This window comes from Muntiacus reevesi, chromosome 3 (genome assembly GCF_963930625.1).
Source record: "Muntiacus reevesi chromosome 3, mMunRee1.1, whole genome shotgun sequence".
Classification (NCBI taxonomy): Eukaryota; Metazoa; Chordata; class Mammalia; order Artiodactyla; family Cervidae; genus Muntiacus; species Muntiacus reevesi.
In genome coordinates, this window is record NC_089251.1 from 30,147,013 (window position 1) to 30,174,073 (window position 27,061).

At 37.1% G+C, this 27,061-nt stretch overlaps 1 protein-coding gene across 4 annotated transcripts in view; it reads right to left on the reverse strand.

Moving 5' to 3' along the window:
* Nucleotides 1-10,723: 10,723 nt before the first annotated feature.
* The window catches only part of ATAD2B (ATPase family AAA domain containing 2B), a 120,454-nt gene continuing 104,116 nt past the window's right edge, over nucleotides 10,724-27,061 (reverse strand). For 3 of the 4 annotated variants that reach the window (XM_065928637.1, XM_065928636.1, XM_065928639.1), the window contains 5 exons: nucleotides 24,752-24,889; nucleotides 20,551-21,234; nucleotides 17,606-17,733; nucleotides 17,175-17,303; nucleotides 10,724-14,176 (listed from right to left, as the gene is read on the reverse strand). In XM_065928637.1, the coding sequence (XP_065784709.1) occupies nucleotides 14,135-14,176; nucleotides 17,175-17,303; nucleotides 17,606-17,733; nucleotides 20,551-21,234; nucleotides 24,752-24,889 (1,121 nt within the window). In that variant the 3' untranslated portion in view covers nucleotides 10,724-14,134. The remainder of the gene's footprint in view (nucleotides 14,177-17,174; nucleotides 17,304-17,605; nucleotides 17,734-20,550; nucleotides 21,235-24,751; nucleotides 24,890-27,061) is intronic. The other variant, XM_065928638.1, reaches the window with a different exon arrangement.

Below are 27,061 nucleotides of genomic sequence, written 5' to 3' on the forward strand. Positions count from 1 at the left end.
TAACAAAGACTGTAATAGGATTGTGTTGAAAGGGCTCAGGAACTAACTTAATAAGGTTCCCACAGGCCAGAGACTGGACCATTTTGGCATCAATAAGCATAATTATGGCAGGGCATTGAAATATACTAAATATGGTTAAATCTATGAATTCATAATGACATCAAGAAAACAAATTCATCATCTGAGGATAAGGACATCATTCATTTTCAAAACTTGTTAATAATGGTAAAGAATCAAACATTAATCCCACCTTTCCTATAATGATTTGCATTACTGAATAACCAGATAATAGACAAGGCAAATAAAGGAGAAAGAAGTAAGGAGTGATTTCATTAGAACGCAATCATTTGCAAATTCTTAATGAATTAAGTAACTGAGTATCAGTTACTACAACATCACAGAAAGAACGATAGCCAGATACTATGTGCTTTCTGGCAGAACACACTCATTATCATTTATAAAGTGTACCTGCGTGTGCTCAGTTGCTCAGTAGTCTCGTACAAAATAATTAAAATAAAACAAGAATCTGACTAGGCTCTAGATTAGTGTTATCCAATAGAAACATAATGCAAGCCACATGTGTTTTCTTTTTTTCTTTCCCTTGGGGTTCCAGGACGGGGGGGGGGGGGGGGTGAGGGGAGGGGGGCAGTGTGGGGTGGAGGATGGGAAGCACTGCACAGAATGAGGAATCCTAGTTCCCCAGTTAGGGATCAAACCCATGCCTCTTGCGGTAGAACCAGATTTGCCACTCCTTCCTCTTCATTCTCAGTTAATGGCATTACTAATCTACCTGGTTACCCAGGCAGAAACCTAAGAGCAATTTCAGGCTTCTCCTTATCCTCAGTCCCAAAATACAATCACTAAGTCCTGATGCTCTTACCTCTGCATTTTCGAGGGTCCCTTTCTCACCATCACTACTACAACTTCCCTAGTTCAGGCCTGTGCACCTCTTACCTGGATATAAGGAAAGCATGTAAAGTCCTTGCTAACCTCTAATACCATTTTTCTCTTTACTTCAGAATACAGCAAATCAGAAATGCCCATAGTTACCTGATTAACATGTTTGCCTCTGCTTCTATACCTGTTGCACTGTTTATTTGCCCCCAGCTTTTTACTACATAGATTCCTTCACTTTTTGAGATGCTGTTAAGATATCATATCCACCTGAAACACCTTTTTAGGAATTCCTTGGTGAGCAGTTCCCTTCCTCTCTGTTCCAACAGCACTTCAGCTAAACCATTATCATCGCACTTACCTAATTTAAAACACTTTTTTTCTTTTACTATGTCATCTTCTACTGAATATTTATTTCTAAGGCCAGAGACTGTTTCACCTAGATTTTTTTTTTTTTTTCACCTAGCTTTTTAACTCCCATGCCTACCACATACTTGGCATATGACAAGTAGTCAATATACCTTAAGGAAAAATTTTTCAATTTTGTATATATCTGTCAAATTAATATTTCTGAAGTTCCATTTTCAACATGCCATGATGCTGTTCAAAAAGATTCAAGGACTGTCACATGATAAACTACAACTATCTTAAGCCTGATCCTCTATAACAAGACCCAAAACTACACACACAGCTTTATCTTCCACTGTCCTTCCTCATACACCTATCTTTAAACAAGTTTACTCACAGTCTTTCAAACTGAGTGATCTTTACCTCTCAAAATCATTACAACCCATACAAATATTGGCCTATTAAATTCAAAACTTATTTAGCAACTCACCAGCAATTAAACTGTAACGCTGCATGATATTAAAAAGTACTGTTGTAGTGATACCTGGATGGGTGGCTACATCCACAGTTCATTATCTCCAGCAAATGACTAGTAGGCAAAGGCCAAGATAACTTTTTAACTTGTAAAAGACATCACATATGTGAGAAAAACATTAAACTTTTTTTCTGCTTTACTCACCTTTTCTCCCCCCAGTCCAGGCTTCTTTCATCTTTCTTGGCTTGAAGCTCATCAGGGATGAGGAAGAGAGGATTAGCTACTATGGGACTTCTTTCCCTGAAGCTATGCTTCTTCTGTTAATCAAAATACTGACTCGAAAGAGTTCTAGATAGCAAGAATTTCAGAAAGAAATAACAATTTCAGTGAGAAAATCAGGATGTCTTATGACCTTTAGTGCATGGCCATTTAGGCCTGCCACGTTAGCCACTAACAGTGGACTATTAGCCCAAAAGGCCCTACATACACCAATCATTTCTGATTCCGGAACAAGAGGTACTGTCACGAACACAGTGGCATTAACGGAAGTCAAAAAAAAAAACAAAAAAAAAAACACAACAGGAGAAAGCCTGATCCCATCATCTCTAAGCCCTCACTCTGAAGATAAACTCTTGCTCCTGAAGCAGGGAAATTCCAGTGCAAAATCTTTCAATGAACACTTTAACTCTGTCTGAGTTTTGTGTCTAATACACTGACCTAACAAAAGGAAAATGAGGTTAGAAGGGAAAAGGTGAAAGCAAACCAATGGAGCATATGAGACTATTCAAAAACCTCAAAATCATTGGTACAAATAATCTAAAAATGAAGGCATTCCTTCTAAGAGACTTCTGTTGAGATAACCAACCAAACCACAAATTTTCAAGGTCAATTATTGAAAGAATAGAGAGGGACTTCCCTGATGGTCCAGTGGTTAAGAATCCACTGTGTAATGCAGCCCCTCTTCTGGGAACAAAGATCCCACATGCCACAGGCCAACTAAGCCTGTCCGCCCCAACTACTGAGTCCATGCACCACAACTAGAGAATCTGTGCGTGGAAACAAAAGACCCTGCAAGGCACAAAGAAGATCCCATGTGCCTCAATGAACCCAATGAGACCAAATAAATAAATATTTTTAAAAAGGAAGAAGAGAGAATATTAAGGTAGGCTCAGTTCAATTCAGTTCAGAAACTCAGTTGTGTCCAACTCTTTGTGACCCCATGGACTGCAGCACGCCAGGTCTCCCTGTCCATCACCAACTCCCTGAGTTTACCCAAACTCATGTCCATTGAGTCAGTGATGCCATCCAACCATCTCATACTCTGTGGTCCCCTTCTCCCACCTTCAATCTTTTCCAGCATCAGGGTCTTTTCAAATGAGTCAGTTCTTCACATCAGGTGGCCAAAGTATTGGAGCTTCAGCTTCAACATCAGTCCTTCCAACGAACACTCAGGACTGATCTCCTTTAGGATGGATTGGTTGGATCTCCTTGCAGTCCAAGGGGACTCTCAAGAGTCTTCTCCCACACCACAGTTCAAAAGCATCAATTCCTCAGCACTCAGTTTTCCTTATAGTCCAACTCTCACATCTATACATGACTACTGGAAAAACCATAGCCATGACTAGACAGACTTTTGTTGGCAAAGTAATGTCTCTGCTTTGTAATATGCTATCTAGGTTGGTCATAACTTTCCTCCCAAGGAGTAAGTGTCTTTTAATTTCATGGCTGCAATCACCATTTGCAGTGATTTTGGAGCCCCCCAAAAATAAAGTCTGCCACTGTTTCCACTGTTTCCCCATCTATTTGCCCTGAAATGATGGGACCAGATGCCAATGATCTTAGTTTTCTGAATGTTGAGCTTTAAGCCAACTTTTTCACTCTCCTCTTTCACTTTCATCAAGAGGCTTTTCAGTTCCTCTTCACTTTCTGCCATAAGGGTGGTGTCATCTGCATGTCTGAGGTAACTGATATTTCTCCCGGAAATCTTGATTCCAGTCTGTGCTTCTTCCAGCCCAGCATTTCTCATGATGTAATCTGCATATAAGTTAAATAAGCAGGGTGAAAATATATAGTCTTGATGTACTCCTTTTCCTATTTGGAACCAGTCTGTTGTTCCATATCTAGTTCTAACTGTTGCTTCCTGACCTGCATACAGGTTTCTCAAGAGGCAGGTCAGGTGGTCTGGTATTCCCATCTCTTTCAGAATTTTCCACAGTTTGTTGTGATCCACACAGTCAAAGGCTTTGGCAAAGTCAATAAAGCAGAAACAGATGTTTTTCTGGCACTCTCTTGCTTTTTTGATGATCCAGCAGATGTTGGCAATTTGGTCTTTGATTCCGCTGCCTTTTCTAAAACCAACTTGAACATTTGGAAGTCACGGTTCACGTATTGTTTAAGCCTGGCTTGGAGAATTTTGAGCATTACTTTACTAGCATGTGAGATGAGTGCAATTGTGTGGTAGTTTGAGCATTCTTTGGCATTGCCTTTCTTTGGAATTGGAATGAAAACTGACCTTTTCCAGTTCTGTGGCCACTGTTGAGTTTTCCAAATTTGCTGGCATACTGAGTGCAGCACTTTGACAACATCATCTTTTAGGATTTGAAATAATTGCTGGAATTCCATCACCTCCACTAGCTTGTTTGTAGTGATGCTTCCTAAGGTTCACTTGACTTCATATTCCAGGATATCTGAGTCAGTTGAGTGATCACACCATCGTGATTATCTGGTTTATGAAGATCTTTTTTGTACAGTTCTTCTGTGTATTCTTGCCAGCTCTTCTTAATATCTTCTGTTTCTGTTAGGTCCATATCATTTCAGTCCTTTATTGAGCCCAAATTTGCATGTAATGTTCCGTTGGTATCTCTAATTTTCTTGAAGAGATCTCCAGTCTTTTCCCATTCTATTGTTTTCCTCTATTTCTTTGCACTGATCAATGAGGAAGGCTTTCTTATTTCTCCTTGCTATTCTTTGGAACTCTGCATTCGAATAGTAGCCTACATTTACCCAACATTGTATTTACTGTTGCTAATGTATACAATTCTATTGGGAGCACTGACTGAGTGGTTTCATAAAGGAACTCCAAATGTTATTATCTTTAGCTTTTTTCCTGCGGGGCTGATGGTATTTCCCAGAGAAGGCTCTGTTATACTCCTATCTGGAGAGACTTTCCCAATGTTTCAAAAGCAGCTTTTTTAGTCTCCCACTCTTAAATATGAGCAGATAGAGAATTACCAACCATTTGAAAAAAGGCTATACTACTAAAGAGGAGCTAAAACAAAGAAGAAAAGCAACTTGGAGGAAAGAGTTTGCTCAGGTAGAAGAAAAAGTAATTATTAATCTCCACAGAGAGATGAGCTGATATTGCATCCATGAAACAAGAACAAAGTGATAATTTTGCAAATCATGGGAACCAAAATACTTTTTAAAAATTAAATACAGAAATAAAAATTTGAAAGAAAATTACAGAAAATTTTAAAGAAATTGCAGAAATTTAAAGAAAATTAAAGAGCAGTCTAGGCAGGCCAATATCTGGGTAACCATATTTCTAGAAATGGAAAACAAAGAAAACAAAGGTGAGCAAAAAGAAATAACTCAGGAAAAGTTCTTAGAAGGATGAGTTTCCAGAGTAAAGAGGCTCACAGACACCCAACTGGATATGTCTGTGAAATTCCAGAACATTAGGGAAAGCTGACTCTAAAAGCTTTGGGAAAGGAAAACAGTATCAGGAAAACGGGTCAAGGATCAGAATAGCACTGTACTTCTCAACAGCAACACAGGTTATAAATGATAAGATGAGAAAAGGCAAGGATGGTTGTAAAGGAGGTCCCAAGAAAATAGCTATGCAAGACCTTGGTAGACACCAATGCAAAATTGGAAAACTAGATGAAGTTCTCAAGAAGATGAAATGCTAGCACATCTTCTATTTTTGAAGATACTAAGAAGAGAGTTGATCTGCTGGGGATGAATTTAGGGATCAGCAGTGGTTAATACATAGAAAACTAGGCAAATTAGCAACAAAGACTTATTAACCAAAAAATGTACATGAAAGAAAAATAATATAGTACAGCTGTCAATAGCTTTTACATACTCTCAGTAAGGCAAATACTGAATAATGATGTAATGAGAATTATAACCAACTAGGAGGATAAGAAAATAAGAAGCATAGGTTTATGTTGGAGACAGCTGTGACTATACTCTTCCACAGTGGAAAATCAAAAGATAATGGTAAAAAAAAAAAAAGAAGAAGAAGAAGATAATGGTAAGAACTGGAAATTAAAACAGCAGCCATGGAAGAATATTACTTAGAAATACAGAGATGCATACCAAAACAGTTTCAGGTGTTGAAAACAACTGGCTCTAGGAAAACTATTTCTTTTTATGGGAAAATCAGGGGATTGCTGGTTTGTATAATAAGCCTTTTAGAACCTAAATACTTTATTCTTTAAATCACCTACTTGCACTTAAGTTTAAAAACTAATTTTAAAGATATAAAATAATTCCATTTATATACATTAAAAAATTCAAATAATTTTTATGGATACATAAAAATGTACTACTTGTATAATTAGAGTGGTAATGATTAAAAATTATTGAACACTTCCTAGGTGTCTGGTACTGTCCCAAGTGCTTCACATTGGCCGACTCAAATACATAATCCTCACAGTAACCATCATGGGCTTAGCATTACCATTATCCCCCATCTAAAACATAGACTGATGGGCAGACAGGTGAAATAACTTGCAGAATGTTGCATAGCCAAGAAGGGATTTAACTAGGATTCAAACTCAGTCAGTCTGGCTTCAGCACCCCACACTATTACCTTCTCAAATAACAAGTTAAAACACAGAGAAGAAAGATGTTCATTGAAGGCATCAGGGTGTCTCCCTCTGCTGAATAAAGAAAAAGAATGGGACTGGTGAAGGAAGAGAAAGGGACCTTCATCCTTATCTAGAATTAAAAAACAAAATCAATTGTGACTAACTGTTAGCATTTAATTCTGGATGGTGGGAATATGCACATTATATTATTCTCCATAGTATTCTATAGTTTCGTAAATGTTTATTAACAGGGGAGAAAAACTTACATAAAATGAATTTCTCTTCCACCTTAATGATAGATCAGTAAGAATCCAAGCTCTGAAGCCACTCAAGGAAGAAACCCCAGCTAACACTCATTAACCACGTAACCTTGAGCAAGTTGCTCAACCAACTCCTTATTTCAGTTTCCCCTTAAGTGACAGTTCTTGCCTTATATAGTGCTGTAGTAATTTGTTAATTCTTAAATGGGGCCTAACATGCAGATGTCTGCTATTACTACTACTACCCTCCTTACTGTCACCCAGACATCCGCTACTACTAGATGACATCTTGTTTGCTCCTTGCCCACTGAACTGTAAGCTCCAAGAGAAGCAGGGAAGAAGAGACTGTCCTATCCTCAGCTGTAACTCTAATGCCAAGAACTGGACTTGGCAAGTGGCAGTCACTCAAATAAATCTGTTAAATAAATTTTGACCTGTGGTGACACAGAACTGCTTGCACTATCCCCTGCAGCTGTCATGCTGTTTCACTTCTCCATCTGTGCTTCTGTTGCTCCTTCTGCCTGGAAGGCCTTTCCTAGCCTGATGCCTCAGCTCAGGCATGGGGTTTCTCAGGAAGGCTTCTCTGAGGTTGGCTACATGCTCCTCCTCTGTACACCTATAGTGCCTTTTGCAGAACTCATTTGTAACACATGACTTATAATACTGAAATGATGTATGTGTGTGTCTGTCTACCCACACAAGAAGTCAAGCATAGCAATTAAAAGTATCCACTCGAGTCAGACTGCCTGCATTTGAATCCTGGCTGTGTGACCTTGGGCAAATTACTTTATGTCTCAGTTTCCTAGCCTGTAAAATTAGGATAATAATAACACTTATCTCATAAGGCTCTCATAGGATTAAAATGGTTTCTATTTGTATTTATAAAACATTTACAACAGTCCCTGGCACCTGGTAAACACTATATAAGTAAACTGTAACAATCTCCTTGAACACAGACACAAGTTCTTGCCCATGTTTACATTCCCTCAAAGTGGTGACTTCTACACTGGTCCAAACAAAAGGATTAATGCCCAAACTAAGTCAGCTGCAATAAAGTTGGAGAAGGGGTGATGGAGAAGGGGTGATGGATATGAGACAAGTTTAGAATGAGAAAAAAAAAAAACCAACAGAACATATCACATGACTATAATGAAATTCATCATAAGGAAGAGAAAATTTAGGATGACAGGATTTGGATTCTTGATGGACCAGGTTTTATTCACAAAATGAAAAATATAAGAAAAAGAAAAGGAGAGTTCTTGGCAAATTTTTAACAACAAAATGCTTCATTCAATGCTTAAACAAAGAAGAACACTTAAAAAGAACACTTCATGGAGAAGGAAATGGCAACCCACTCCATTATTCTTGCCTGGAGAATCCCATGGGCAGAGGAGCCAGGAAGGCTACAGTCCAAGGGGTCTTAAAGAATCAGACAGGTCTGAGCCACTTTCACTTCCACTTCATGGAATGATTTTCAAGTCAAAACTCACTGTCATAATAAAGTTCTCTTTAAACATAAACAAAAAAAAAGAACACTTCAAACTCTGATTAACCATACCAGAAATCTGGTACATTTTATCTACAAGAACTTATGCTCCATGAGGACAGGGACTTTTTCTGTTTTGTTGGCTGCTTTATTTCTAGCTCCTGCAACATACAGTAGGCACTTATTATATATTTGTTGAATCTGTGAAAGGATAATTTAGGTAAGTTTCAGCTTTCTATGTCAATTAAACCAAAAAGTAAGTTAAAGATGAGCTAAAAAGCCTCTTGATGAAAGTGGAAAAGTTGGCTTAAAGTTCAACATTCAGAAAACTAAGATCATTGGCATCTGGTCCCATCACTTCATGGGAAATAAATGGGGAGACAGTGGAAACAGTGTCAGACTTTATTTTGGGGGGCTCCAAAATCACTGCAGATGGTGACTGCAGCCATGAAGTTAAAAGATGCTTACTCCTTGGAAGGAAAGTTATGACCAACCTAGATAGCATATTAAAAAGCAGAGACATTACTTTGCCAACAAAGGTCTGTCTAGTAAAGGCTATGGTTTTTCCAGTGGTCATGTATGGATGTGAGAGTTGGACTGTGAGGAAAGCTGAGCGCCGAAAAATTGATGCTTTTGAACTATGGTGTTGGAGAAGACTCTTGAGAGTCCCTTGGACTGCAAGGAGATCTAACCAGTCCATCCTAAAGGAGATCAGTCCTGAGTATTCACTGGAAGGACTGATGCTGAAGCTGAAACTCCAATACTTTGGCCACTTCATGAGAAGAGTTGACTCACTGGAAAAGACCCTGATGCTGGGAGGGATTGAGGGCAGGAGGAGAAGGGGACAACAGAGGATGAGATGGCTGGATGACATCACTGACTCGATGGGCATGAGTTTCGATTCATGGGGTCAGAAAGAGTCGGACATGACTGAGCGACTGAACTGAACTGACTAAAGATTTACGATATGTCCAGCATTGTTTTTAAATTCCTACAGGGAATATAAATTATGATACTTCTTTTGTATCCCCTTTCCCACATGAATAAATTACTAAGTTTTACATAACATTAGTAATTTACTATGCTACACAATACAAAATATAGCTAAATTCTGAGGAGGAGCAATACCATAACGGGTATCTATTGGTATAGAATGGGCATGAATAAAGTGATGCAATATTAATATGAAGGGTCACAAAAAACTAAGAAAAAGTTTTGGTAAAGTGAGGTTAGACTCTAGAAAAATCAAAGAGGCAAAGGGCAAATAATAAAATGCCAACTCTCTCTGAAGACTTTCCTCATTGTCTCATTCCTAAACAGAATTGATTCCCTTCTTAGAACTATGAACAGCACCGTGATCCTCTGTTACAGTCCTTAACCCACTCAGTCATTTCTCCTAGTATTTGTAACGACTTCCCCCAGCAGATTATAAGCTCCTGAAGGGCAGAGAATGTCACCTGTATCATATGTCACATCTTTCTGACCCAGTGCCTAGCACTAACAGATGTGATTGTGTGGGAAAGAGAGAGAATTTGTATTCTAAAACATAGTCAAGAGACAACTTCTCAGGTGTTTGGGCGTGAGGACTAAATGAAGCAGATACTTAAAGATTAGTCTCTCACTTTACTGTAGTTTTGAGTTCAATGGAAAACTAAAGCTGGATATATAAACCCAACTTCATCCCTGGGGCCCTCAAAACTTGATTGAGACTCAAATTCAATTATAAACTCCTTATCTAAACATTCAGATAAAACTTTCAAAAGTCTGTTTCCCAGATTTATCAGTATCAGTCTTCTGATACATACAACAATCAAAAGTAAAAATTAAACAATCTGCAAAACCAAGAAAAACAAATTCAAACAGTTCCTTTTTATGACCTTTAAAAATGGTGGGGGTGGGGGAGGAATTAAAGATTTATGTAGAGGAAGATAAGTATACTAACCTTGGGATATATATATATATATACCAGACAACAGAAATACAGGCAATCTAAAGTCAAGTACATTCTATTCGCTTAGAGCAATAAACCCCATAAATTCTGGTGTGAAATCTCTTTCCACATTTAAATTCTATCTATTATTCAAAATACACCAATAACTACTTGATCAGAGAGAAGAGCACTATAAAATAAGTGAACCATACTACCTGATCATCTATTGTAGCATAGTCTTCCAATGAGAAAAACAAATCGCAGAAGTAATTCATTTGATTCTAAACAACTTTTAGACAATCTTCAAGTGAAGCTAAAACTACACTTGTTCAACAGAAAAACTTTAAGCTAAAAAACACCTAGGGTGACTAAAGCTAAAAGAATCATAGAACAAGATTTTGGTGGTGCTTAATAAACATCAACATGCCCTAGCTGCAAAATAGATGAGTTTAGCTAGAAACAAAGCATTGCATTTGCAGCCAATAGTAATGATGATTAAGCTGAAGATAGACATGTTTTTCTTGTCATCTTTATTCAAGTATTTCACAGCAGTTATATTACAAATTACAGTAAATGTTCAAAATTCCAGAATTCAAAAATTAAATAATTTACTTCAAACTAATGTAAAATGAAGTCAAATGTAAAACATCAACTTAACACAATTCTAAATTAAACTACAAACCCAAAATAGACCGTAGTTGAGGAGGTCTACTTACTCTACAAAGTAGACATACATGAATGAAACCAAAGAGGACTCCCAAAGTCTAAATAACCAAATGTACAAAATACAAAAGATGTTGGTACAAGTCCAAATTCAAGCTTACAATGTGATTACAAATAATAATTATAATAACAATGGCATTCAGCTACGGAACCTGACACTGAAGATACCTACTGAATAGCACCATAGCTGAACCAACTTAATCAAAAAATGGGAAGATATTACCACCCCACTTCCTAAAAAATAAAATCCAGTAAACCTACAAATACATTGGCATATGAGAAAAATCAAGTCATGAAAGGATGTACTGAAAGGACAACAAAACAAACAAAAAAAAATTAATCACAGGTGAGATTCAAGCTCAAAAACACAATTAACTCCACAGCCATCAGTTTCAACCCTAGTGCGGTTCCATCGTCTTCAAAAGCTCCTATGGTCCCCACAGCTGAGCATTAACTATTGTTGGGCTGGGCTGTGATACACATTTTAGTGATCTGGGAGCAAGGTTTTACACAGGAGCTAACGTATAATGCTCACAATAGGAAATAAGAACAGAGGTCAATTTGTACATATTTTTGCCAATGCTATACAGCAAAAATTAAGAACTTACAGAAAAGTAAACAAAATTAAGTCTGCTTGGATAATTTCACAAGCTGCTTTAAATTATAGAACCACCAGATATCTGTAAAATAAGCAAAACTGGTATAGCGTGTTTCTTTTGCAGGGGGAAAGGGGCCAGAGGAGTTGGTTCAATTTCAGCTCATTTTTCTCCCCTTGGCATTAGATTGGCTTTCTCTTTAAGACCTAAACTGTTCAGAGTGGCAGATCCTATCATACTGAGGTTGCCTCCTATTTCTCTTATCTCTATCAAGGTTAAAATTAAAAAACTTGATCTTTTGGAAGCATTTTAATGCTGAACATAAATAAATTTCCCTTGTCAAACTCACTGATGGCTAAAACCTTAACTTGTACAAATTTAGTAACTTACTAAGAACATGTGCATTTTTTTTTTCCATTCACAAGTGCTGCTGTTACTTGAACAGAATGCTTCTGAATTAGAGTAACTGGAATAAATATTTAAAGAAAAATAGTGCAGCAAGAACCTGAGACTTGCAAAAAACCCTTTTACCAGAAACTTGCTACAAAAAATCTGCTACATCTTATTTCATCAAATCTTTAAATTCTGTAACAATTTCCATCAAAATACAAAATGCTAATGTATTAGACAGTAAAATATCTTGAACTGGTATGATGGTAATAAATACTAAAGAAAGCATGAAAATCCTCCCAATAATCAAATTAGAGGTTTCAAATGACCTCCCCTTTAAAATTGGTTCATCGTTAATCGCACTTGCCCACCTTAAAAATACAGTGTGTCTACACGGGTAGCATCTTGAATTATATGACTAACTGAATATCATGAAAAGTTCATAGGTATAAAGAAAACAAGTGGCATTATTTTAAAATTAAACTAGAGTTAGAAAGCGTAAAATGTTCATGTAAATGCAAAGAAGCACTTAAGATTACTGCAGTAGCCTTGGCCAGAGCGTGCTTTCTGCACTGGCATCCAGCACCCTACAAAGCCAGAGACAAGAAGACAAGTACCTTAGCTTCAGCATGTAAACGGTGGCGAAGTGAATACAGAACTCTGTAGACACCGTTGGTAACTAAAATACAAAAAGCTGAGGTAGCTCAGTATCTCTGCAGTAGTCCAAGACCATTTGCTCTAATTAAAACCCAAACTACATGTGTTGCATATATTGGAAAGACACACCTGTGCAGCTAACGGCTATAATGAATGAAGGTATCAAGCCAACTTGTCAAAATTTTCTACTTTTTTGTTTAAAAATCATCTGATAAAAAAAGTCACTGCACTCCTTTTGCCTCTTTGCAACTGCCTAGACTATGTCTCTGAATTTGTAGAAAGTTTTTGTAAAACTAGTAATCCATAATTAATTTCAGATAAGTACAAGTCACAGAAATCACTCAACAAGATCCAAAATGGGTTCCGATAAAAATGAATAGTTAGTTGTGAAGGTAAGCTTATGATGAGGGATTTAAATATTAATACTGTTATTCAAGGACCATACCAGAGCTCACTTGCAACTATGCATATTGAAAAAGAATTTTATGGAGCTCCTAGACAAAAATTCCTCTTTTCTTTCCATTTGGCAAGTCCTGGCTTTAAACCAAAACAGTAATAATTTGCTATACATGAAAATCATTCTTCTCTGGGAACTCAAACATAAATATCCATTAAATTACCACTGACAGAAGAAAATAGAAGGCAGTTCTATTTTCTGACCATCATTGTCATTAATACCAAAAAGAGTGTGTTTTTTATTTTTGGATGGATTGTGTATTATTTTTTGTTGTTGCTTCATCACATGTTTCTTAAACAGAAACGAACCATACAGGAAAACTTACCATTTTTAGTATATTTTGTAGCTTAACAACTTTCTTGATTGAGTTTTAAAAGCAAGATAGGCATTTTATACCAAATCACTGGCTGCCTCTTAATGATACAGAGTATCAAAACTTATTTTCAGGGTTGTGACCAAAGAAAACATTCTAATTCATTTGCTACAAACAAGCCCATCCTTGTGTTTAGCCTTATCCTTTCTCAAATGAATAAAAAGGCACATTAAAGGCAGTTCTAAAGAGCCTAATCTAATTTCATCCAGTTTTTTCAGTTTCCCACCAGAATATACCAATTTCAAAACAGGCTTTAGTCCATTACCTAGAGAAAAAAATAAAACAAATATGACAAAAGGGGTAGAAAGGAGAGGGAAAGGAACAGGTTGCCCATTTTTTAAACAATTCAACACAGTAAGAACTGCTCCATCCAGTCTCCTCAAATTTGCTGGTCTGCTCCCTAAGAGAGAAGTCTCCAAAAAAGAGTGCACAAAGAGAGGAGCAGAAGTGAGAGCAGTTTCTGTAGCACCAAAATCTCCAATCTGTGGGGTTGTATTTTTTATTTGTGGAAAATACAACATGTTTCTGAAGTTCTGTTTGGTTCTTGTAGGCTGGTTGGTTTCAGGTACCTGAGACAATAGCACCAAATTCAACAGAGAGAGAATGAGTGAGAGAGCACTTTACGCCAAGGCTCTGCACGTTAATTGGTGCAATTTGAAATTGAATGGCTCAGAAGACTGCTCTGTCAGGAGCAGATTGGAGGGGATAAACCACTCTTCTTGAAAGGTTCATAGGAATGTCTCAAACATATGAACTGTTCTTTCCATCTCCTATAAGGGGGAGGAAAAAAGTACAAGTTACCTATTAAAGGAAATACAAAAGCATTATGGAAAAATTCACTTCAAATCAACTTTCCCAAGAAAGAAATCTAGATACAAAGTTAAGCTTTACATATATTCCTGATTATAATACTATAGTTACTGTGTAAGACTATCTACTCTAGACTATAGTTACTGTGTAAGACTATCTACTCTAGACATTTCCAAATGCCTCCTATTTTACGTTTAGGCTAATGAGGATGACACTAGCAACAATGAGTTCTTATTACACCAGATATTTTATTAAGAAATTTGCATATATAAATAATTTGCTAGGTAGTAAATAGCAGAGTCAAGATTTGGATACAGAGTCAGGATTTGAATACAGGTAGCCTCACTCCAGAGCCTACATCCTTCACTACTCATTATGGAGTAGGTTGCCATTTCCTTCTCCAGGGGGCCTTTTCCACCCAAGAATTGAACCTGGGTCTCCAGCATTCCAGGCAGATTCTTTACCATCTGAGCCACCAGAGAAGTCCTCATTATATTCAACTCCCAAAGCAAAATGAATGTATTCCATATAGTAAAACTTGTACCCAAAGTAGAATGCACCCTGTTCCCAATGCTGTTCACTTCAATTAGAGTTGAAATTTAGAAGGAAAAAAAAAAAAACCAGGAAGAGTCAATGCCACCACCACCAGGAATGCCACTCACTGGTGATTCTGCTATAGATTTCCTTCCCTCCTAAATGAGGCCCCAAGATTATACGGTTCCAAGACCCAGACTGAAAAATGTTTCACTGCTGAAGAGTATTCAGTCCATTCATGATAATCAAATATCATCGTGTGAACAAAGAAGCTCTAGAATTTTTAAAAAGTAAGGAACTCTACCCCACACATTACATTCAGATAGGCAAATGCCAAATACATCTAAGACATCTGGTTTTCTCTTCCCTCTTTATGAAAAATAAATGTGTGTGTGCTCAGTCATGTCTGACTCTTTGCGACCCCATGGACTATAGCCCATCAGGCTCCTCTGTCCATGGGATTTCCCAGCCAAGAATACTGGAGCGGGTTGCCACTTCCTACTCCAGGGACCTTCCCGACCCAGTGATCAAACCCTATCTCTTGTGTCTCTGCACTGGCAGGTGGATTCTTTACCACTGCGCCACCCAAAACACCTCCAAAGAAATTATATCCTACATCTCTACAGAACTAATAAGGTATACTAACAGATTATTATCTAATCAAAAGGTTATATAAATGATCAATCAAAATTACTCCTGCTAAATGTTTCATCATATGTTACTGAGTAGGAGAAAAGTCCAGTTATGAAACAGAATATATAATACTATCCCAACTTTTAAATATACATTCATACTTATATACATGTTATGTACACCTAGACATTTTTAAAGGATGGAAGATATTCTAAGAGATTAACAATGATTAGTTTCCTCCACATGGTGGTATGTGGGTGATGTTTTTATTTTTTCATTTTTGCTTTCCTATTATTTCTACATTATTATATAAGGTTGGTACAGATTCATAAAAATGTGACAGAAAAATATGATTACAAAATAAGTTTTAAGTGCACTTTTGCTTTGATTCAAGTATAATACAGGCATTGCTGTTGTTGTTTAGTTGCTGAGTCATATCTGACTCGTTTTTGACCCCATGGATTGTGTAGCCTACCACCAGGGGATTTTCCAGACAAGAATACTGGAGTGGGTTGCCATTTCCTTCTCCAAGGGATCTTCCTGACCCAGGGATTGAACCTGCATCTCCTGCACTGCAGGCAGATTCTTTACCACTGAGCCACCTGGGAAACCCAATACAGGCATACCCTGGAGACACTGCCTTCCAGACAAAAACAAAGGCAGTCATATAAATTTTTTAGTTTCCCAGTGCAAATAAAATTTGTGTTTACACTACACTGTGTAATGGCATTATATCTAAAACACAATGTACACACCTTAATTTTTTTAAATATTTTAAAATTTGTGGGGAAAACAATGCTAACCACCATCTGAGCCTTCAGAAAGTCATCATCTTTTTGCAATAACATCAAAGATCACTAATCACAGATCACCATAATATAATAATGAAAATGTTTGAAATACTACAATTATCAAAATGTAACAAAGAAACACAAAGTGAGCAAATGCTGTTGGAAAATGGAGATGATGCCACAAATCTTCAACTTGCAAAAACTACAGTATGTGCACAGCAAGATATGCCTGTATTCCTTATTACACATGCAAAATAGGCACATCCTCTACACATGAATCTTTAACATACTAAAAATGTTCCTTGAGAACAGAGACTTCTGTCTTATTCATTTTTTGCATTTACATTTGCTCAGATGACCTCAAAAAGCAGAAGAGTGACTTAATGATGTAAGTTATTTGAAAAAAGATATAAGCTCATATTTATAAGAAATTTTCTTATGGACCAGAGTTGTCTAGAAAGGGAATGGTTCACTTCTATGGTATCCAAGCATAAGGACAACCACTCATGTGGCTGTTTCACAGGACTAGATCTGATTAAATGAGATGACTTTTAAGTTCTCTTCCAATCATTACTAGGTGGCCAATAGGTCTCATGGCCCATACCAACTCCTTTTAACCAGTAGTGGCTGCCTAGAGAGTAGTGGTAGCATGGACTGTGAGGCCATGCTCACATTCAACAGGCCCAAGTGATATGCATAATCCATGAAGGCGCTGAGAAGCAAGGAAGGGGAGAACTGCGACATGCTATCCTATGTATCTGCCAACCATGAATTTCTGTGCTTTGATAAACAAAGAATCCCAGATTACTTCTGTTCTGAGACAAAAGGGTACAGAGAGGTTATTTTTATAACTCGTAATGATTCTTCTTAATCTTAAATCTTCAAATCACTCTTCAGTTACTTGGTGAAAAATTTAAAATAAAATAACTTTGTTTTCTCTTTATTTTGTGCCAAGTAAAAACACATATTTATTTATTCTCCAGATGAACTAAACACTTACCTCTATAAGTTGTGATTTATCATAATCTTTACGGTGACGGTAGATGCACTGACTAAGAAGAGAGTATAATCTCTCAAGTTGATCAACTGCCAGATTGTTGCTTTTATCTACCAACAAATCAAGCAATTTCTAAGAAAAATTAAAAGAATAAAATGAAGTTTGATTTCATTGTTCAGACTGAAACAGTACTACTCAAATGCAAGGCAACAGATACAACATGCTATGGTGTAAACCTGATACCTTAGTTTAGAAGATTACAGGGCTTAGTTTATCATCAACAACATTCTCATATTTCTAAACCTCTCAAAACACAAACAATTTGTTTTCATTAGAAGCCCTAGAGTACTCATATTCCAAGGTTCAAGGAAAAAATTACTAAAACTTGCTTTATTTCCATTCATTTAAAATTTCCCAGGAAGAGCTAAGCTTACCTTCAATCTCTCATGATCAACTATAAGAGGTGGCACAGGCTCAGATGGCTCTTCTGGAACCAGTTCCAGGCTTGTTGTTTTTGCCTGTTCTAAAATTAACTTACGATATTTCTTTACTTTAGAAGCACCTACAATTGAAAAAAAAAATGCACTGCAGCAAATACAAGTTAATAAAAATCAGGCTTAAACTATTATAAATTCTTTTACCCACCGCAAATCCTTTTTTGGAATAAAGATATTATTCTTCAAATAATAAATGATTTTTTGAGGTAAGACTAAGAAACCCAAGTTAAAGAGGACTAAGCCACAACTATGAAAGCCAAGTCATACCAGAATATCATCTAACAAATGTATCCACTGAAAGGAAGATAAAAGCAATCTTCAGCTCTAAGCAGTAACTTATAAATTATCTCCACTCACTGTATGATAATCATTTTAAAATGTGGAGCTTTCAGAACTAGAAGAAAAGGAAGCAACATAGAAAAGCAGATGCTAACACAAAGTAAGGCCAACCTGCTTCATATCTGCCTCCTAAAGCAAAACATTTTCCTCAACATTGCCTGAAATTTCTTATTTTTCTCAGTTATACTGCCTGTTACACAATATTTTCTCTTAAAAATATAAGCCCATTAAAAATGCAAAAGGTCAAGTGCTGTTCCTACTGCCTTAGAGTAAATTAATATAATTTAATTACTTTCCTCCCAACATTCTCCTGAGACCAACCACACTGAAAAAAAAAGAAATTTGGAGGCAGCTAAGAGGATGAGATGGCTGGATGGCATCACCAACTCGATGGACATGGGTTTGAGTAAACTCTGGGAGTTGGTGATGGACAGGGAGGCCCGGCGTGCTGCAACTCATGGGGTCGCGAAGAGTCGGACACAACTGAGCGACTGAACTGAACTGAAGTATTATCTGACAGCACCAGGCACTCTGAGGAGCAGAAAGGGTAGGCAGACCATCAAGCCTTATGCACTCTGAGTAGGAGTACTCTTAAGAAGAGACGGGCAGGGGTAGGGGGCCACAAGGACAAACTTGGACCATTTCAGAGCTTTTTACAGGACCTGGCCCATGTTCTGGGAAGCTAAGGAGAATCTTTCTCCTCCCTCCTGCATTAGTCCTCTTATTCTCAAGTCCTTAAACAATTCTTTCTCATCAATGCCTGTTATATAAATAATAAAAGAACCAAGATGTTGCCTTCAAAAACATATACCCTGATATATCACAGAAATTTTATATTAAAGACAGCCTTTAGACTGAAAACCTATATTTACAGTTCAATTAACATGTTAGAAGTTTTGTTAAGATCATACGAATCCTCATTATTACACCCATTCACGTCTAGGGGGTCCAAGAACCTGAGTTAGGAACCACTGCGCTAGGTTACACTGCCCTGGACAGTTATAAATGAAAACTTCAGGTGAAACTTTTACATAGCAAATACTTTCAAAGCTGTTAGCTGAACATAATATTCATTTAAACCTTTTCTGTAAGCTTACTAAAATCTAATAGTGAAGTAGCACTGCAAAGACTCACCCACCCACCCACCTATTCTGCCTCATAACAGGAGTCTCTCCCTTTTCCCCACACTGTCCCGTTCATTACTTAATTCTAGCTTCAACACACTTTTTAAGTTCTGTCTATATGATAGCCCAGATAAATAATGCTTCTAAAACTGCTTTCTACTATTATATATTAAAAATTTTCAAGAGGCAGCATTTAAATCTGTACCTTTCTCTTTATCTGTTAAAAGAATTCTAAGACTGTGAAGAATACCATCCTACTCTAATTCTTCTGGATGCTCAAACAAACTGGCATTAAAAAACTTTTCTCACAGGGCCCAAATTCCAGGCTAACACCATATACTCCACACAATTTAGAGAGCACAATACAATTTCAAGATAATTGAGTGCAAGACTAGTTACCTGTTTAGGAAGGAAATGCACACTGAACAGGGTAGGTCTGTCTCTTAATACACCCCACCCCACCATGGGCTAAAGAATCACGATAAATAGCAAAGCAGGGCTTGAAACCCTCAACTTGCCCCTATATCCACTGCTTCTTCAGGAATCACATATTCAAGGGAACTCAGGAGTGGACAGAGAGTTCTGACTCAGCAACACATGTAAATCCATGGCTGATTCATGTCAATGTATGGCAAAAACCACTACAATATTGTAAAGTAATTAGCCTCCAACTAATATAAATAAATGAAAAGAAAAAAAAAAGAATCAAGTCACTTTGACAGTGAGGATTCTGCTGCTTTCTTTCACCACTGGTTTATTAAGCAAGAGTGTCTCTAGATTAATACCCCTCAGATTCAACTGACAATGACTGCCTGGCATGAATATACCTTAGGATGTGCCAGGTACCAGGAGAGGCAATTAACATATAAGACTTATTTAATCCCTGCAGTGACACCACCCTGAAGTTTAATTCAGAAGATGGAAAGACGCAGGGCCAGAGAATACAAGCAACTAACTCAGAGTTACATGATTATAATAAACAACAGTGGAAATATAATGTGGGTTTATATGACTCTGATACACCATACTGCCATAGCATCCAAGTCTTCTCACCTACCTCTCACCCCATCCCAATAATCCTTCTGTCAGAAATCCCATCCTCTTAACAACTGTGGATTTACTCAACTTTTAGTCATAAATCCATTAGGAAAGGGATGATAATCAGACAGGAGCACAAAGAGGAAGCAGCCAGGAAAGCAATGCCTTCTGGACGATAAACCCTCTAAAACATACACCAAAATTTATTATGTGTATGTACACTTTTCTAGGAAAAGGGGTGAAAACTGCAACAGATTTTGCAGTTTTCTCAAAGGGATATAATTATTCATCAACTATTGCTACTGGGGACCAGATAAAATATGCATATAATTAACTTTGCAGTTTAAAACCTCAGGAAAAATTTTAAAACATTAGCTCTACCTTCTTTATCCAGTTCTGCATCTTTAACCTCCACATCAGGGCCAGGCTCTAACTTCTCGTTAGTGCCACATTCCAGTGCCTCTAGTTTCTCAGGATCATCTCCATGATTTTCATTTGAAGTTTCTGGTTTTTCTTTTGACTGGTCCTCCAGGAGAGTCTTTTGTTCAGAACTACATTTATATCCACTGCCACAGCAAGAAACTACTTCAGCTTTGCCATTCTGACACTCCAGAACTGGTATTCCTTCAAAGCTGTCTGTGGAGGCCTCACCATTTAGACAGCCTCCTTTAAGGAAAGGCTCTTTCCGAGACGTCTGTTCTGGATTTAGAGAACTGCTGCTGTTGATGAGTAGAGACTCGTTTGAACTTTCCTCTTCGGTAGATGCAAAGTTCTCTTTTGTGCTTGCTCCATTGTTAAGCCTCTGCCCCTGGTCCATGTCCATGATGTCACAGGATGATTCATCATTGGTCATAGATAAGTCTCCGGTCTCTTCTCCATTTTCTTCATGGCAGTCAGTGCTTACCTCAAACTCTCCATTTTCTAGTAATTTCCTGTCCTCCATATGATTCTCATAGTCAGTAAACTTGGTGTCCTCTTCATCTTTTTTTAAATTATTGACTTTCCTTTTCTTAATAATTCCTTTACCCCACTGTGATCGCCGCCGTGATTTTCTCCGAACTCGAACTATTTTACAAAGAAGGGGAAAAGATATGTAGAACTTGGAGGTGCAATGCTTGTTTCACAAATGTTTATTAAATAAGATCCAAAAGAAAGTAAACCCACACTACCATAACACAGAGACAAAAACTACTTAGCTCTTGGCACCCAATCTGACTAATCTTCACACCTACAAAATGGATATGATGTCAGGGATAAGCTCTGACAAATGAAAACATTTTTAATTTATTTCCTGTATGAGTTGACTAAGCACTCACTCTTTCCAACTGCCCTAGATCCTACTTTATTGCTTTTCCTAATTCCTAAAACCCGAGGGCCAAGCACACTACACATTTAGGGAATGGTCACATTACCAGGCTGCCTGGAAGGTTTGGGGCTACAGCCCTGGATTTCCACCAGGAAAATGAGTGCTTTGCCAGCAAGATCCCCCTCAAAGCTCTTAAACCATAAAAGAAATTAAGATATGATCGAATATGTGAAGAGACAAAAGTTATAGGTATCTCTACTGCCTCTCCTTCCATAGAAGCCCTATGAAGTTTATACAGACAATGTGTTAGCCTTCTATCACAAATGTTTCTCCTAGCAGGATTAATTTCTTGCAAAGTTGTTATTGGAAAATATGCAGAAAACAAGTCCTCTGCTATCAAGGCAACAATAACAACATTAACAAACACTGAAAATAAATATTTGATCAGTTATATAAAGTGAGAGACCTACAAAAGTTGCAGGGACTATACTCTTCAGTGTGAGAAACTATCAAGAGTTTTATCAGTAGATAGTTGGTACTTCCAGGTCATGATGGACACAGGAATATTTATTTCCCATATTATGTATCAAAGGTAGCTGGTTGTGCAAGTCGATCTCATTGTCCCTAAAATGAAAAGTTAACTTTTATTTTGCAATGTGGGACACTTGCATGAAGAAATTTAAATATAAAAGTTATTAAAGCAAACTAGTTAAGCTAGAGACCTATTACTTCTGATGTCTACCACTGGATTCTGAATGTTAGTTGAAAGCCATCAGAGTAAAAGTAATTCATTTTTTCCAAGGCTATAAAAGTAATGTCAAATCTGGCTTAGTTTAAAAAGAGATAATATATATTTTTAATATGTCAATGTTGAAAGCTTTCTGGGCAAAGACATTTTAAAAAGAAAATGCAAATATGGGCCACTAAGTGGAGAATGTTTAATCCACAGCTTAAAATTGTTGTTGAAAGACAAACAGAAGGGAATATTTTCTTAAAACAACCCTCATTTCTTTACGTCAGCACTTAATATGAACTTGTGATCTTTATCCATTAAAAGAATTCTAAAACATTATCATGTGTGTGTACGCTTTTCCAGGAAAAAAATGGATAAAGATCTTTTTTTTTAAATAAAGATCTTTTAATGGATAAAGATCATAATGTGTCAACAGCACACGGTGTGTTTGCATACTTTTTTCACCCTTTCATCTTTAATCCTTACTAAGCCTCTATAAAGACACCAAGGTAAGATATATGACAAATTGTCATAAATGTTACTCTTCTTTCTAAGAATAAATCTACCAAAGGTTTCTAAAATCATTTCCAAAATTCAACTTATTTAGTGACTTGGCTCAAAATTGATTTTGCCCTGAAAACTGTACTATCATTATAATCATCTCTCCATTCCTTTTCCCCCCATTTCTATTTTTATAATTTACAGTTACAGGGTAATTGGAGATGAAATTTCTATATTAGTCTACTTTTAGAAGCACAAGCTAAAGTGATGAGCATTCATAAGCATTTCATTACTTACATGAAAGATTAATCCAGTTCATATTAAAAGTGAAAGAGAAGTATTCAGCGTGCCCTTCCTTTAAAATGTAGAACTGTTAGGCTTTTCTACCTGACCAGTCACTCCTGACACTGTCCTTGCCTGTTCTCCAACAACCAAAGTGACAAGAGGTTCCCTTTTCCTTTCCCCACTTAGTCATGTAGCACTAAAGCCAAGAGGCTTGTCCCTGCTCAATCGAGAGCCAGCTCAATTATTTGATATGTACTCGTACCCTAAGCAAAAGCTAGGAACCTTTCTGAAGCAAGGTTACTTCTAATGCTTTCACCCCAGATAAGAAAGAGAAAATGTTCTTATTTGTGGGGAGGTCAAACTGGAGATATTTTCCCCGTCTTTTTACAATCACTTCTAATGCTTAGTGAGATTTTGGTCAAATAAGAGTAATTGGTTATATATGTGCCACAAGAGTCAAGATTTTTGTTTCAGTCACTGCTCTATCACCTTTTTCAGGGGTACTTTGTGTGAAAAGCCCATTTAGAGGCACAATCTTTAAAATCAAGTTTTACAGCATCTCTGAGCTTATTCCCAAAACCTTAGGTTCTTAGGAAAGCAACTCTTCCATAGGGAGATTTAGACATACTGATTTAAGTAACTTAATGTAAAATAGTCAAATGGTGAGTCACATATGCCATCTACTGGTCAGAGAAAACAAAACCCACATTTGTAGATTAAAAAACATTTTAACACTTACAGAAAATTAAAACTGCTGAAGCAATATTCAATATATTTTAGTGGGTAAATATTTTTATCAGTTGCAGAGAATGTAAGTATTTCAATATTTAAATTAGAGTCTTATGCTAGGATAATCCAGGTCACAATTCAAGGTACAACCAGGACAAATAGCTTAATCAGCTTCCTGGGATGAAATGCACCATTAGCTCCTTCAAATTTTCTCACACATGAATGCCATTTATCACAAAGAGGACAAGATAAAAAAAAAAAAAAAAAAAAAAAACCTGAGTCTGGTTCATTCATTTAACTTCAATGCCACTGGTGGAAGAACTTATTATGGCCATCTTTACTGATGGCTGGAGCAGAACCACCTTTATATCAGAAGAACAGCATATACAACCCAAAGATGGCCATCTTTAGTGAAACATAAAGATTACATTAGGAAGATTCTATGTTTATTAACATTTGTCTTTTAGAAATTTTTACAGATCACCATGAATAAGGAGAAGTGAGGAAAATATAGAACACTGAATTTTCCCCTTCTAAATACACCTCACTTACAAAACAAACAAAAGAAAACAAAAAGAACAAAACAAACAAAAGAAAAATAAATAAATACATCTCACTTAAACAAAACCAGAAAAAGAAGGCTGAATAGATTTTTCTCAGAAAAATCAACTTCCTGCTGTCAATTCAAGCACTCTCTTAAGCCAGAGTTTCCATTTCCCACCATAATGAGAGCACCCTGCATAATATACAGCAAGGGGTTGAAGGTGGGGTGGATAAAAATCTATTGGCTCCATATCTCTTTTTAAAACCCAAAGTTTAAAGCTAAAAATATTTAAATCTAGTTCAACTACAACAGCAAGCACTGAGCAGAGATAGAAAAAAAGCAAATAAGGTTAAAGAAATAAACTGATTCAGCATCTTACCCCACAAGCTCTTGGAAGCCCTTTGGTGTGTGTGCCCAATTCCTAACACTTCTGCCTCATTCACAGTAGTTCCCACTGCTGGATAACAAGATCTCAAATACTCACATGCACATTTATTTGCAGAACTGTGCCAGACATCCATTGGATTTCTTTGTTTGTGCCGAAATGCCTCTTCAACTCTAGTTTCTGTCTTTCGAGCTCCAGTACCATGAGGATTTATTTGTTCTACTGTTACCGATAAGCCTGCAAGCAGAAGATAAGCGATACCTATTTAAATATTCCCAGCTACATAAACCAACAAGGTTAAAATAAAAAGCCTGAAATACTGAGTTTTAAAGTCATTAATTATACTTGGACAGTTTGTAATTTGGATGAAAATAGTACCTTTTGTTTTAAGATGGGAAAGAAACTAGATATCATATCATAAAAATAAAATGGTAGGCCATGCTTACTTATACTTAATCTCCAAAGGGCCCGATGTTAACTCACTTTATTTTGCAAAGGGATACACTTCACATTTTTATGACTGTAAGACAATAAGATTATATATTGCCAAAAAGTCATGATTTCTGCCATCTTAGAAAGTATAAGCATATACTGAACTACTAAACCCCATTCATATAAACCATTTCCATCTGATATAAGCTGGCTGTTACACCACACTGTGTAAGTTTGGTTTTCCTGCATTGATCTTCATAAAAATAACTGTTCCATCTCAATTTCCTTTACTAGATCTCTTTCTTCTATGCTGTCTTTAGTGTTGCCATCCAAGTTTCTAAGGACTATCTCTGGAATCCCTTTTCTTCTCACTTTAATCTACATCTTCCACCACAAGTATCATTCATGCCTTCAGCCTCTACTGGGCATAATTATTCCCAAATCACATTTTAATCCAAAAGTCTCTCGAGCTCCTGATTTATATTAGCTGCCTACTTGATATCACCTACTGCATATCCTAAAGATAGATCAAATTTAAAATAACTGGTTTCTCTTTTTCCCACAAAAAGACCTGTCCTTATGTATTCCCTCTCTCTACTGGTAGTATCTGCATCTCTTTAAATCATTAGATCAGTAACGTGGCAGCTAATCTTGCCTCTTCTTTCCTTCCCAATACCTCCCACCCCTGCAGCCACAACTCTTTCATGTTAACCCTACCTTCATTACCACTTCACTAATTAAAACTCTGGACTACTCCAACAGCCCACACCCTCCAACAGTACAGTTAACACAACATAAAAATCACTCATTTCAAGTGTACAATTGAGTGATTTTTAGTGGGTTTACAGAGCTGTGCAATCACACAGCAATCCAGTTTAAGTAACGGTTCCAGGCAATCACTAATCCACTTTTTGTCTCTATAATAGACTGGTTTTTGTGAGCATTTCATATGAATGGAATCATACAATACGTGGTCTTTGGTGACTGTTTTCTCTCACTTAGCGTAACATTTCTAAAGTTCATCCATGTTGCACCTTGTTCTTTTTTATAGTTGAGCAGTATGTTGTTGTACAATACATCCTGTTTTGCTTACCCATTCATCAGTTGACAGACATTTGGGTTGCTTCTAGTTTTTAGTTGCTGTGAATAATACTGCTATGAACATTCATGTACAAGTCTGTATATGGACATATGTTTTCATTTCTCTTGGGAAGATCCCTAGGAGTAGAATCGCTGGGTCATATGGTAAACATGATGCTTAACTTTTTTAGAAACGGCCAAAATGTTTGCAAAACTGGCTCCGACAGCTTTTTAACTAGGCTCTCATCCTCCCACCCTGCCACAGTGAGACTTTGCTATTTCCTGCTGCCAAAGCAATTTACCAATCCATTCCACTGCTTCAGATACTTCAATGACTCCTACTGCCTACAACAATTGTTCTCAAACTTCAGTATACATAAAAACCACTGTTAAAGCACAGATTTCTCAGCCTTACTGCTCTCAGAGAACCTAGTTTCCCAGTTCTAAGCTGATGTGGATAACTAACACACATTTTAAAAAACACAGACCTACAGAATAAAGTCCAAGTCCACGACATTGATTCACTCAATTACTTGCACTTATATTCTAAATAAGGAGGAGAGAGACAAAAGCTATGGTGACCAAAGCCATATCAGATTAAGTGGCCAGGGAAGGCCTCTCTAATGCAGTAGAAGAAAAGCATATTCACAAGTTCAATGTCCTCAACCCAGCTCACCTTCTGAGCTCTATTTCTCACTCTTCTGTTCATCCTTAGCAATGCCAGTTTGCAGTTCTTCAGATATGCCACGTTATTTCGTGTCTGCGCGATTTTATGCACTGTGCATTCTGCTTACAATATTTCCTCCTTCTCTACCACTGCTTCCTCCTTCCCTCTACGTCACTACAGATAACACTCGTACATTCATTCCCCAAACTCTGATCAAAATGCCAGGTTTC